Genomic DNA, 15,694 nt, shown 5'->3' with positions numbered 1-15,694 from the left:
AGAGGAACTTTTATGAATTGTGAATCACATGCAATATTCTCTTCACCATAAGAATAATACGAATATAAACATTTTGCCATGTATTCTTTCGTGTTTGCTGCTATCTCATTTAAAACCTGTCTGCCTAATAAACTACAAAATTAGAGTGAGACAACAGCAAACGCGCAACAATATACATATCACATCATGTTTATATTCGTATTATTCTTGTGCCTAATAGTGATACAGTCAGAAATGAAGCACGGCAATTGACTCGATTTTTAAATCTAAGACGACTCTAATTTCTGTGCAGAATGTAATGCACTAAAGTGGCGTCTGCAAAGATTTTCAAGCGGAGAAAAATTTTTGCCAAACTCTCGTTCAGAACATCTTCTATCATACGAATTCTATTATTTGGTTCTTGTTGATCATTATCAAAGAAAGCAGCAGTGTAAGTAACAACAAATAGCAGTCTCTTGCCATTGTTTTGCTAATGAGATGATTCCTCTCTCTCTCTCTTTTTTTAAAAATTGTAAGCAGCGGTAGCGTGCACTAAAGCAAGCCATGCCGCGAGCGGCAACAGGCCGTAAACACAGAATCCAACAAACAATGCATGACACAGTATAGTAATACATTTTTAGCTTAGAGTGACATAAACAGCTATAACAAAGAGAACGGCACTTATCATATCAAAGAAAAATAAGCAATAAATTTAAATCAGATGAAGCACGTAAAAAAGGAAGGGTACCTGTATAAATATGGACGGAGTGCCTGACGCATAGCAATGGCTACCTGGTATAGTGTAACTGCTAAGCTTACGACTCGAACCAAACTACTGTAGCCGTATAATCATTCATTCGACCTAAATTGTGTCTCATATTACAATGGACCAACACTGTTTCGATTTGGAGGTGTGGCCTAAAACTTTTCTCTCCCCTTGAATTTCGAGTCTCAAATTTCAGGTGTGCCTTAGATTCGGGAAAATTATTTTTTCCTTGATTTTGAGTCTCATTTTTCAGGTGCAGCTTAGATTTGAGTGCTGCTTAGATTCGAGTAAATATGGTAATATCCAAACAAATTCAAATAATATCACATCACAGCCAATACAGATTAAGCGTGGAATATACCAAGGAGACTCATTAAGTCCTTTCTGGTTCTGCCTTGCTCTGAACCCACTATCCAACATGCTAAATAATACAAATTATGGATATAATATTACTGGAACACACCAACACAAAATCACACATTTGCTATACATGGATGATCTAAAACTACTGGCAGCAACAAATCAACGACTCAACCAATTACTAAAGATAACAGAAGTATTCAGCAATGATATACATATGGCTTTTGGAACAGACAAATGTTAGAAAAATAGCATAGTCAAGGGAAAACACACTAAACAATAAGATTACATATTGGATAGCGACTGCATAGAAGTGATGGAAAAAACAGAGGCCTATAAATATCTAGGATACAGACAAAAAAAGGAATAGATAATACAAATATTAAAGAACTAAAAGAAAAATATAGACAAAGACGAACAAAAATACTGAAAACAGAATTGACAGCAAGAAACAAGACAAAAGCTATAAATACTTATGCTATACCAATATTGACCTACTCATTTGGAGTAGTGAAATGGAGTAACACAGACCTGGAAGCACTCAATACACTTACACGATCACAATGCCACAAACATAGAATACATCACATACATTCAGGAACAGAAAGATTCATATTAAGCAGAAAGGAAGGAGGAAGGGGATCTATCGACATAAAAAACCTACATTATGGACAGGTAGACAACTGAAGAAATTTTTTTATAGAACGAGCAGAAACTAGCGAACTACACTAAACAATCACTCATATAAATACATCGGCTACACTGTTACAATTTCATAACCACTTCTACAACCCTTTAGATCACATAAAATCAACAGATACGAAGAAAGTAAATTGGAAAAAGAAAACACTACATGGCAAGCCACCGTATCATCTAACAGAACCACACATCGATCAAGACTCATCCAACACATGGCTAAGAAAAGGCAATACATACAGTGAGACAGAAGGATTCATGATTGCAATACAGGATCAAACAATAATTACCAGATATTACAAAAAGCATATCATTAAAGATCCCAATACCACAACAGATAAATGCAGACTTTGCAAACAACAAATAGAAACAGTAGATCACTTCACAAATAGGTGTACAATACTACCAAATACAGAATACACCAGAAGACATGACAATGTAGCAAAAATAATACATCAACAACTTGCCATACAACATAAACTAATAAAACAACACATTCCCACACACAAGTATGCACCACAACAACACCACATAACAAACCTGACATCATACTCACCAATAAAAATAAGAAATTAAGACAACTAATAGAAATATCCATACCCAATACAACAAATATACAGGAGAAAACAGGAGAAAAAATTGAAAAATACATCCAACTGCTGAGGAAGTCAAGGACATGTGGCATCAGGATAAAGTTGACATTATACCAATTATATTATCAACTACAGGAGTCATACCACACAATATCCACCAGTACATCAACGCAATACAGCTACATCCAAACGTATATATACGACTACAGAAATCTGTAATTATTGATACATGTTCAATTACCTGAAAGTTCCTAAATGCAATGCAACATATACCGTACAATTAAAAGGAAGTCACACTTGATCAAAGTCCTCGGCACTTTCCATTTTTAACCAGACATAATGTCTGAGAAAGGAAAGAAATAATAATAATAATAATAATAATAATAATATGCTTACCCCTTTGTATGATTTTGATTATATTATTAAAAAGTTCGATGTGTAAATGTCTGTGGTTGTTACCCGCAATAAAATAAACATTTTACAATAAAATAAGCAGCAAAAAATGCTCAACAGTATTTGAAACTTACAGCATAGATACAATTGTGCAAAACTGCTACTCCTAGGGTAGAGCGTCGAGCTTCCATACTTGGACATGTGAACCATTCATCCAATGATGCATCATAAACATCCACAGTACGAACTCTTAACGAGCCATTAAAACCTCCAACTGTGTAAACACGGCCGCCAATCATTGAAAGCCCTGCCCTGAAAGAAGTAGGAAAAAAGGTATGTAAGATTTTCTATGTGTTACTTTGTATGTCACAATGTGATGGCTGCCCAGACAATTCTGTCATCTTACAATTATGATGTGGTACATAATATCAACTGTACAGATTTTCTGGTGCCCTTTGCCTTTAAAGTTCTCAGTTCATCACCCAAACTTAAATTAATTTTTACTTCAATTATTTACGTGTCAATGATCTTCTTTCATACAACAGATATCATGTGTACTTTATGATGAAATACCTCGTTCATTTGGTGTCTGTTGCACACTGCAGAAACCCTGTTATTACGAGATGAATCAACACGTAAAAGTTGGTCAGATCATACTCAAATATTTATAAGTATTTCCTACATACACTCATTGAAATATTTCCTGCTGATTCCCAGGAACCACAGAGCTCGATGAGTTGAATGCTTCTTCAGTTGCAAATATTCATGTACGAAAAAATGTACAAAAGCTTTGTGACAAGTACACACAAGAATGGAGGCATTAGTTAAACTAGTAATAAGAGCAAATAGTGCAACATGTAAAGGTAATCACACACAACATACAGTCGAGGCATTGAGCACTAGACAGCTACACTTACTGGCAATTTCCTCCTCCTACATTTGTTTGTCTGTGAACTCAAAGTATCAACACTGCCAAAAGCTTAGCTACAAGTTCAGTTTTGTTTGTGTGTCTGTCTAGTACTCAATGGCTTGACCAGTTCATGTGCTGCTATCTTTAGCCATTCCCCTAATTGTATTCCACGCATGACATTCTGGCACTGTATTAGAAACAAAAGTACAGTGTGTCCAACACGCCGTAATGTGAAACTCTTATACTAAACATAATAAACAACCTAGACAATTCTGTTATGTTTTGGATCGTGGATTAGCTGAGGAATTTATTATTTATAATGCTATACCAAATTAAATTTTATTTTTATTCACTTTTTTTACTTCATGTGCTGACAACTGATGACAGAGAAAGATTTTCAACTAACTGAAAATCCCAATGAATACTAAAGCACAAATGATGTGGTGGTATGCAGAACTAGAGTCCATTATTGCAAATTTAATGGTGTTTTTGTGAGGAGTAGCACAGACACCTTCCTGATGCCAAGAGAACTGAGGCAAGCAAAGTAGTTTTCCTAGAGACATGGTGATGCAACATCAACAACATCATAGGAGGCTGTTATTCACATTTCAGATATGTTTGCAAGACGCATTAAGAACTCCACTCGTATGGCATAATGTGAGCTTGGTGTCCCAAAACCAACTACCTATGATTTACTACACAACTGCCTCACACCTTATGCAAACAAAGTGCAATTGTTACACGAGGTGAAACCTGATAACAAAACCAATGCACAATGTTTGCTGAACATGCTCTTCAGCACACTGAACAACTTCTTGACTAAGACTACATTTTCCGATGAGGCAACAATTCACCTCAGGGGAAATGTCAACAGACACAATGTGTGAATTTAGGGTAATGAACATCATCATGAGACCACAGAGCATCAATGAGACAGCCCACAGATCAACATTTGGTGTGCCTTAATGGAGGATGAAATTATTGAACCTTTTACCCTTGCAGAGACAGTTGTCACTGGTCATTCATGACTTGGTATTTCAGTAAATTTTTTGTTCATTCTGATAAGACATCAACGTCCACACCTGCTCCCAGCAGAATGGAGCACATGTGCACTGGCATCTGGATGTTTGTAACACAATGAGTGATGAATTCCCACAAAACAAATGCTAAGGAATACCTACAGAGAGATCCTCCGTGCCACTCCTGGGGCTCATGAGCAAATGTGTGACTGAACAGACAAAGCTTCAAAACACTGTGTATGCAGTGTTATATGACTCTTCTTTATGTATCGAATACATCTTGTATTACTGACGTATAAAATTCAAGTGTTATGTCTCATACACACAGTAGAGTTACTATTAATAAAATAGTCAAGGAAGTAACTTTGGAATAGCATTGCACTACTGCATTGTAAAAATTGTGAATAATCCAATATGTTTTTATAGCAACTGTTGTAACTCTATAGTGTAAGTGTACCAACTCAAACAATGAGTAGCACAAATGCCACCATGGCCAGCCTAGAGAGGTCATCTGACAATCTAGATGGATGGGGCAGCAAGCACTGTGCCATGTGCACAACAGTCCAATATATGCCTGGACTGCCAGCCCCTTGGCCTCACTTATGTTTACTAGTTTATTGTATGCTCACCTATGAGACTGGATATTAATGTATTCTATAGTTATGAGACTTTGTACTGTTCTACACTTCATTCAGTATTGTTGTGGATCTAGTAATGTAGAAGCAAAATAAAATTTGATAGACATTATTTCTGATATTGTGTCTGTAAAACATTACAACACCAATAACAATAATAATCATTATTAAAAGGAAAACAATAGCGTGAATCAGCAATTCATTTCGCCTCAGTCAACAGTGTCGAAGAGATAGTATTGTGCTATTTTCTGCCCCATCCCATCCACATTAATATGAACATTATGATAAGAATTTCTGCGGACAAGACTTCAGTGCTTACATAAGCAACAAATACATTCAATACTCTGCTTATGTTATCCCTTTTTGTCTCTGTTTCAAGATGTCAGATTAGAAAATAGTTATTTTGAACATAAAAATCAATCTGGCATCCAACAACAACTACTACCAAAAAATGTGAAAATGGAAATCTGTCAGCAAACGCTGTGTACTCTTGCGAACGGATCGCCACCCGTCTCTATATGAGAAGGCCTGTTCATGCAAAACAGCTGGTGAAATCTGCTGAAGCGATCAATGAACAAGACCAGAAACTTCAAGGAAGAGAAATGTCAAATTGGTGAACCAACTGAGCATAAGTTTCATTTCATGTTATGTACTACCTTCCATTTGCACGCTCATATAGTAGATAAATTCTTTAGGATGTTTGGGTTTGAATGTAAGAGACAGGTGTTGCACCTGGGAGTAGCACAGGATATTAACCATGTGACAAACAGTTGGGACTGGGTTAAGATATTTTATACATTAGGTGGGCAGTGGAATACCACGTAATGTGCCAAAATAATACTGCACAGTATGTTACATGTCATGTGTCACCTTAACGCATTAGACAGAATTAGAGCCTTGGGTAATACGATAGCATAATGTACCATGAAGTTATACATGTTGTGTGTAATTTGCTGCAGAGAGAGAGAGAGAGAGAGAGAGAGAGAGAGAGAGAGAGAGAGAGAGAGAGAGAGAGAGAGAGAGAGAGGGGGGGGGGGGGGGGGGGGGGAGGGAGTGAGAAGCTGCCGTGTCTGGTGGAGTGAGGGACGCTTGCATTAACATGCTACGAGGGGCAAACGTGCAGTGCAGACAGCTGGAGTGGGCCTGTATTGCATATCTATGCGATTGAATTTAATAATCTGTATGTTGTTAAAAGTGGCTTAATGTTACTGATTTATTTGTGTTAATGGTTTTAACAGGATTTTATATGGTTGTAATGGCAGTGCTGTTCTGGACAGAGATGAGTACGAAGAGTTCCACGAATACATCTCACCCTGTACCGAATCAGGCTGTAAAGATACTGTTTCAGGAAGTTCAACTTGAGCATAACTTACTGGTGATATCCATGGTTCAGTCACCACACATAAAGAAGATAGTGAAATTTTACCAAGGTTTCGCAGGGCAACTTGTGTGAGGAAGTTAATTATAAATGGTAGGAATTCACGTTAGATCATTTTGACGAAACGTGGTTTTATCAAAAGCCACTTGTGTTAGTGTGAAAATTTTGAAAGGCAGTTATTTGGTGTTGGCTTAGTTTCTGAAGCTAGTGTCTTGGTGTGAATGCTCTCATAGGTGGAACTGTTTCGATTTATTGGCGATTATGGTATATAGCAGTCATGATATTCCACTGCGTTGGATTTGTTATGCAGGTATTAGATAATATATACTGGAATTATTTGGCTTCGTCATAACACATTGTTAGCCACTAGCAAACACAGTCTAAATACGAGGTCTAAATCTGATTATTGAGTAACATTATACAGTACAAAACTGCTTTTACATCCTTGGAATCAACATTTTCATGCTGTTTATGACATTTTTTACTGGTCCCTTCATATTTCCTATGCTCACAATGTTAATTTTCACCTGATTTTGCGTCAACACATTTATAATTTTCTGGCGATTTACACATTATGAAACAATATTAGTGGAGAAAAAAAAGATGCTGGTATGATGTTGGCAGTACAGTAGTGTTTAAAAATATTACGTGGTTAAGTTTCTTGATGCTGGATCTTATTGAGAAGAAATTTGGGCCCACATTCACAAAAGTATTTAACTTTGTGCTCAAGTCAACATATTTTCTTTTTGGCGGACATTACTATGAACAGACAGACGGCGTACCTATGGGTAGCCTTCTCTCACCTCTGGTGGCCAACATGTACATGGAATAATTTGAGGAGAAAGCGTTAGAATCAGCACAACTAAAAGCAACAGTCTTCTACAGGTATGTTGACGACACATTCATCATTTGGCCTCACGGGGAAGAGAAGCTCCAGCTGTTCTTACAACATCTGAACTCTATCCACCCCCCCCAAATTCAGTTCACCATGGAGGTGGAGAAAAATGGGCAGCTATCATTCTTGGATGTTCTGGTACAGAAAAAGCCTGATGGAACACTGGGACACAGTGTCTACCAGAAGACAACCCACACGGATCTGTACCTTCACGCCTCCAGCTGTCATCACCTGTCACAAAGGGAAGGAGTAATAAATACATTGGTTCACAGAGCTCGTGTGATCTCCGACGGAGATAGCTTAAAACCAGAACTAGCCCACCTCAAGGATGTATTCCAGAAGAACGGCTATATTGACAGCCAAATTCGACGCGCCTTCAGCAGAGGACCACACCATAGCCGACACCTGATGATGATCCACCGAAAGCGACAGCCTACATACCATAAGCAGGCAACGTATCTGGAAAAATTGGCAGGATATTCTAGAATGTCATAACATCAAATGCGATTACCACCCGCCGCCAAAGATCAAGTCCCTTGTAGGGACAGTGAAGAATGATTTAGGACTCCGGAAATCTGGAGTTTATTTCATACCGTGCAAGTGTGGGAAAGTATATGTGGGGCAAACCAATCGCACGATCGAGGAAAGGTGTACGGAACACAAACGGTACACAGATCTCCAACAGCCTACAAAATCTGCAATCACAGAACATTGCCTCGAGACAAATCATTGTATGAAATACGAGAACACAGAAGTCCTGCACAACACATCCCACTTTTGGGACAGTCTATACAAGGAAGCAATTGAAATCCAGCTGCATGAGAACCTTATTAACAAGGACAACGGATTTCAACTCAGCCAGGCGTGGAATCCAGGAATAAAAGTTCTGTAGGAGCAGCGGAAACGGGCCACCACACCCACCGAAGGCGGCATGCGTACTAACGCCCATCAGTCATCTCGTCAGCGCAAGCTACCCCCACCACCACGGACTGCACATCCCTCGGTCCACACGCAGAGTCAGTGGAGGGGAGAGGCGACAAGTACATATACCACACCACCCGCCGGCCTAGGATATCAGTCAACAGGAGTAACCTGATGATATAGCAAATTATGCCGTCGAAAATTCGTTCTACAACAACCAGTCAACCCCGCTGCATGCCCGAAAGACCTTCAAGCATATTTAGCATGTTTCAGCATATGGCCACTTGGAGCACTAGTTGACACTGTTATTCACTTTGTGTTGTTCAAATGTTTTTAGTTTAAACATACCAGTTACGTATTTTATTCATGCTGAACAAAACGTGTTTCGAGAATTTATTCTGACTGTCAAGTGCAGTATTTACATGTATATTTTGTAGCAGCTGCAGGCTTTCAAAAACATCAATTATGACATATGAAATTGAGTAAAATTTCCTACTTCCCTGACAGTTATCAGTTCCAGTTACATTAGCGGTTTTTATTAGATAACAAACCCTCATCAGATTATAAACAAGTCACTGAAAAGGCTTTTGATGCCTATTATGTACATATATCATACATAAAGTGCAAGGGGGTATCTAGCGCGTAACTTTTACAGCTAAAAACATTATTTCCCTCATTTTACATTTTCCCACGTTTTACACCATTTTTCTGAAGTCCCTTGAAAAGTGTAAAAGTGGGGTTTTACTGTACTTAAACAAACCATTAGCCCATGTGATGGATAGTGTAGGTATCCACATACAAAATATTTGCGGTGAGTGTCCATCTAAAGGTAAAGACTGGGGAGAACTGTTGTAGAGTACACGTTAAAGCCAGAAGAAGATCAGCTTTGATTAATCCAGTTTCATTCAGGACTCAAGTGGGTGTGAGGAAATTGTGTTTATTTTTTATTTGTTCCTCCTTCCTGATTAATACGTCAGCTGAATAATAGGTTTGGAGAAACATGGATATCTGTAAGTAGCAGTGCACTATCTGTATGTGACTATTTTCTCTAAACTACACTGAATGTGAACATTTAAAAACAGTAACTAGAGTTCCAGCATGTTATTTAACTTCCAAAATAAATAAATATTTCATTATCATTTTCTCAATCTGTAGTATGAGGGCTATTCAGAAATTTAGGGAACATTTTGGCATTAAAGAAAAACTAAGTACAAGAAATACATTTTATTATATACATCTGAAAGAGCAGCTGACATAGTGGTGGACAAGCTCTGAAAGACCTTCATCATAAATTCTGCCGCCTGAGACTTCAGCCAATGAGTCACGCCCACCTGGAGTTCCGCGTCGTCATCAAAGCGCAGCGCTGCAAGCCTGTTCTTCATCTTGGGAAAAAAGTGAAAGTTGCTTGGTGCAAGATCGGGGCTGAAGGGCAGATGAGGGAAAATTTCTCATTTGAATGAATTGAGGAGTTCTTTTGTGCTATTTGCCGTGTGAGGTTGGGCATCCATTCTTCTCTTCATCATGAACGTTGGTTCCACCATTTTTAAACCGAATACACCATTTCCAGATGGATCATTCATTCATTACATTGTTGGGTACACTTCACACAGTTCACGATAAATTTCTATAGGTTTTAGGTTTTTTGCCAGCAAAAACGTATCACAGGCCATATCTCACAACTGGCGGGATTTTCGATGGCACTGCACATTTCAAATTTGAATATCGAAAAAACCAGATGCGCAGAGACGTTCCCGTTGTTGCAGATGGATGCCAACTGAGCTTCCTAGCATGCATATACCAAAATATACACGATCAGCACACACCTAGCAGTGTCAGGTGGAAATGTTCCCTACTTTCTGAATAGCCCTCATAAAAGGAAAAAAGACATAAGAAAGAAATAAAAACATTAAAAGAAATAATATTTGTTAAACGATTTAGTATTCAAGAATGAGCTCTCTTTCAGATACTGTCTCAACAAATAGATATCTAAACAGCAATCAAAGATAATCATACACAGAAAGAAACTAAAGTCAAATAACATGCACAATATAATAAAGAATTTTTATTAATCATGGGTATAATTTTAGCAAGTTTATTGGCAAGTATTAAAAACAAAATCAAAAAAGATATAAACTAAAAATGAAAACATGAAAAAATATTTAGTTGGCTTATGAGCAAAGAATTACCAAGAGTGCTGATACTATATTGCTAACTGGCTGATAGCTGAGTTTTATTTACAAGGAATGTTGAGCTTGGAACAAAAGGAGGGGAACAGCTCATAATTTTTCAAAGTGTTACTAAAGGGAAAATATAGTAAGTAACTTTACAGGTGAATCTACTTGCTCTTGTGCACAAGATCAAAATTAGGACTTTTCATCAGGTTACTAGCAATTTTGTAGTGTTAATTGTTTGTATGAGATGGGTTACAGCCAGCGATATAGTATTTTTCTGCACTGCATTTCGCAGAAAGCCTAGCAATACTGTACACAACATTTCAGAATCTGAGATTTGTTCCAATATGCTATGAACAACTGATTATTTACACTTGAGAATAGAAGCAATGTAATCAAATTAACAAATTACGTGCTTAATTTAAAGTACCATTGAAGTTTGAGTAATGGGTGTATTGTTTAAGACTACAGCAAAACAGTTGCGAGATTTTTCTCCTAGTTTTATTATGTTATAGTATGACAAGTAACTTACTGCAGAAAAACTTAACAGCAAGCTTAGCTAATAGTATCTTGGAATTCTGAAGGTACATCTTTGTCGGACTGTGTTATTCCATTAGCTTGTTACGTATACTGTACTGGTGAAAGGGATAGTAATTTTACACTGCCAAACGGTCAAGACTAGCACAATGAAAATCTTTAAATTTTATTAGGTTGGTACAGATCACTAATTGTAGTGGTTCATCATTGACAGTTCAATTCTTTATCTGTCTGTGTCCACCAGCTGGTTTATAACCCATTAAGATTTGCAACATTACAACCACTTTGGAGAGAGGGAAGGATTGTGGATGGAATGTACCTCATTTCTGGACATGATAACAGACAGTCAAAGCTTTGGTGAAATACATGGTTAAGCTGTTCCAGTCTGGGGTGAAACAGAGAGATTAGCAGGGTGCTCCTTTGCAGGCAGTTCACAGGAGTGACTGAAGGTTAGTGGCCTACGTGGATATGGTGCAGGAGATCTGTTTGCAGACTAGATTTCAAGGATAATGTGGTCTTTCTGTGAAGCATATGAAAGTGCCTCAGCACACTGGTCAAGGATTGCTTGTCACTGCAAATGCACCATTTGTAAGTGGCTAAACTCTATGGGAGAAACTCGTTAGTGCAGAAGGGATGGAAACTATTAAAAATGAGGTACCATTACTGGTGTTTTAGTGGGGGGGGGGGGGGGGGGGGTGCACACTAGATTTACAAGGATCAGACCAAGTGGATAGGAGAAGTGTTGAGGCTGTGGAGAAATGAGGACAGAGCGTCTTGGCTTTGATCCAAATCATGAAGGTATAACTGATGAACCTAAACCCAACAAGGTTTAGAATCCTGGATAGCTAAAGAAGGTTTCAACTATTTTGCCCTTAAGCAGGCTGGCATATGAAAGTGCCATGTTTCTCTCCATGGTCATGCTGACGATTTGTTTTTGAAGATCTTAACCTCGAAGAAGTTGTGAGTAAGGATATACTTGGTCAGGTGAGCAAGAAATGAGATGGCAAATTTGGATTTGGCAAGACATTAGGGAGAAACAATGTTCAGTGGCTGTAAGGCTGTGGGGCATTGGAGATATTGATGCACAGGGAGATAGTGTCAACAGCAATAAGTAGGGATCAAGAAGATAATGTTGTGAGGATGGTTGAGAGGTAACAAAGAATCTGGTTTGTGTCCTGGATATGAGAACCTAAATTGCAGTTGATAGGTATCAACTGTTGGTCAACAAAAGGCAACACTCTTTTGATTGGAGGACTGTAACTAGTAATAAATGATCATACATAGCACGATGGTTAAATTTACAGATTTTGAAAAGAATGGGGAAGGTTCTAACATTCTTGTTTGTCTAGAGGTCCACTGCCCTGACAAACACTAAGACCGTGATAATCCAGCAAACACAATTGTGAAGCAAGCACAGACTCTTTCCTGTATTCTTAGGACAAAGTGGTTCCTAGCACTGTCAGACACCTTCAAACAGTATCAGAACTGTTCTGTGCACAACCTCGTCAATAACTACTGTCTACCTAACTAAGCCCTGATGAAAAGTAATGTAAATGATGATGACTCAACGACTGATCACTCTGAAATTGATCAAGTGATGAACTCTGCATTGACCAATGAACTGAGTGCGTTTTAGGCCAACAAGTTGACAAATAGATCAACACTGACAGAAATTTTGCTATACAAAACAACTGTCTAACGATGTGATATTACAAGGTACTTTATTTTGAACTCACAGAAGGCACCAGAAACTGAGAGTGATAAAAAAGAAACACTTACAACTCACATCTCTTGGCTTGAGGCTTCAGAAACCTTACACACTTTTGTATTGTGAAATTCACTGAGTGGCCCACAATACAATACTTCTGAAGTTATCAATCTAAACATAAGAAAACATTAAAAAGAGTTCAATCCATGGAACAAGTTACCATTTCTGGAATGTACCAGAGAGCTCAGAAGAAAATTTCAGCTAAACCATCAGCTGTTGATATAGTATGACATATTCCACACCATCGATATCATCAGATATCTTTGCTACTCCTAAATATTAAGATTCCAATTACACTATGCCAAATTCTTGGTAAAATTTTCTTAATTATCGTCTCAAATCAGTGGTGCTTATCTTACTTCACAACTGGCATACAAAAAGTTATTTATGTATAGTGAACTTTTCTAAAATTTTGAGTCTCAAATTTATTTAACAGAGCAGTACAGTAATCGACTTTTAATTAAAATTTGTTTTTATAGAAAAGTTGTAAATACTTACTGTAATCTCTCTGTCATGTATAATAAATATCAGTTATTACTTTCTGTACAAAGAAACTATAGGTTAAAGCACTATCTTAAACCAGTTTTTTTTTTAAAAAAAAACAATGTTGATAATCCAGTAAGCTTTCGGTCAAAAAAACTTATTCTGAACTAGACAAAAAACACACACACACACATTCACCCAATGCAACACACATACACATTACTACTATCTCTGGCTGCTGGGGTAAGATAGTGTGCAATTGCACATGATTGGAAAAGTAATCTGGGTGGTGGGGGTAAGGAGGAGGCTGGGAGGGGAAGGGATAGCAGGGTAGGGGTGGGGGATGGTAAAGTGCTGCTTGTGGGAATAAACAGCGATGAAGTGCTGAGGGGACATGGCAACTAGGTGCAGTCAGGAGAGTAGACAGAGAACAAGGAGGGGGGGGGGGGGGGGCAGAAAAGCAGAGAAATAAAAAGACTGTGGATGCATTGGTAGAATAGAGGTTGTGTAGCTGCATTGTGCTGGAATGCAAACAGGGAAGGGTATAGGTGTGTAAAGGACAATGACTAATGAAGGCTAAGGACAGGAGGGTTATTGGAATGTGCGATATATTGCAGGGAGAGTCCACCTACACAACTGAGAAAAGCTAGTGTTAATAGGAAGAATACGGATGGCACAGGCTGTGAAGCAGTCACTGAAATGAAGAACAAGATGGGCCACCTGCTTCTTGGCCACAGTTTGTCTGTGGCCATTCACGTGGACAGACAGCTTGTTGATTGTCATGCCAAAATATAATGCAGCACAGTGGTTGTAGCTTAGCTTCTAGATTACACAACTGGTTCCTTCAATGGTATACATGATGCTTGTGACGGGACAGGAGTAGGTAGTGGTAGGAGGATGTATGGAATAAGTCTGGCATATAGGTCTATTACAGGGCTATTGTGGACGAGGGGATAGACAAGGACTGTCTAAGTTCAGTGGGTGGCAAAATACCACTGTGGAAGGGCTGGGAAGGATAATGTATAGGACATTCCTCATTTCAGGTTACGATGAGAGGAAGTCGAAACCCTGGTGAAGAACATGATTCAGTTGTCCCAATCCTGTGTGGTACTGAGTCATGACATGAATGCTCCTCTGTGGTTGGACACTGGGACTTCAGTAGATGGTGGGTGACTAGAGAGATAAGCACATTATATCTGTTGCTGTACAAGGTTGGAAGGGTAGTTTTGGTCTGTGAAAGCTTCAATGAGACCCTTGGTATATTTCAAGAGGGAACATTCATCATCACTACAGATGCGATAGCCATGGATAGCTAGACTGTATGGAAGGGGCTTCTTGGTATGAAGTGGGTGGAAGCTGTCAAACTGGAGGTATTGCTGGTGGTTGGTAGGTTTGATATGGATGTAGGTACTGATGTACCCATCTTTGAGGTGGAGGTCAACATCGAGGAAGGTGGCTTGTTGGATTGAGGAGGATCACATGAAGCAAATGGGGGAGATGATGTTGAGGTTCTGGAGAAATGTGGATAGGGTGTCCTCATCTCAGTCCAGATCAGATGATGTCATCAATGAATCTGAACTAAGCGACAAGTTTGAGGTATCGGGTGTTTGGGAAGGATTCCTCTAAATGACCAATGAATAGGTTGGCATAAGATGGTGCCAAGCTGGTGACCATTGCTGTACAACGGATTTGTTTGTAGGTGATACCTTCAAAGGGTAAGTAATTATGGGTGAGGACCAGGAAGGTTGGTCAGCAGGTGGGAAGGGTAATGTTCAATAGTGGCAATGCAATGGTCATTATGGATGTTAGTGTAGAGGGAGGTGGCATGAAAAATGACAAGCAGGAAACAGTGTGATAAAGAACAGGAACTGTGGAGAGTCGGTGGAGGAAATGATTGGTATCTTTCATAAAGGAAGGTTGGTTGCAGGTAATAGGCTGAAGTAGTTGGACTAGAAGAGCACAGATTCTCTCAGTGAGGGCACAATAACTGGCCATTATGGGGTACCTTAGGTAGTTGGGGTTATGGACTTCAGGAAGTATGTGGAAGGTAAGAGTGGGGGGAATGATAGGACTGAGAAGAGAGAGAGAGAGAGACCCAGGGAGAGGTTCTGAGATGGGCCTAAGGATTAGAGGAGAGACAGGAGATACTACTGGATTTCTGGAATGGGGTCACTGTGGCAGGTTTTGTAG

At 38.8% G+C, this 15,694-nt stretch overlaps 1 protein-coding gene across 6 annotated transcripts in view; it reads right to left on the bottom strand.

The window, feature by feature from the left end:
- LOC126336657 (ring canal kelch homolog) overlaps positions 1 to 15,694 on the bottom strand; it is a 129,303-nt gene that overhangs the window by 48,518 nt on the left and 65,091 nt on the right. For all 6 annotated transcript variants that reach the window (XM_050000591.1, XM_050000593.1, XM_050000595.1 and 3 more), the window contains one exon: positions 2,922 to 3,099. In XM_050000591.1, coding sequence (XP_049856548.1) covers positions 2,922 to 3,099 — 178 coding nt within the window. The remainder of the gene's footprint in view (positions 1 to 2,921; positions 3,100 to 15,694) is intronic.

The sequence above is a fragment of the Schistocerca gregaria genome, chromosome 2 (assembly GCF_023897955.1).
Source record: "Schistocerca gregaria isolate iqSchGreg1 chromosome 2, iqSchGreg1.2, whole genome shotgun sequence".
Lineage (NCBI taxonomy): Eukaryota > Metazoa > Arthropoda > Insecta > Orthoptera > Acrididae > Schistocerca > Schistocerca gregaria.
The sequence above is the reverse complement of the archived record's forward strand: the minus strand, read 5'-3'. Positions and strand labels throughout refer to the sequence as shown.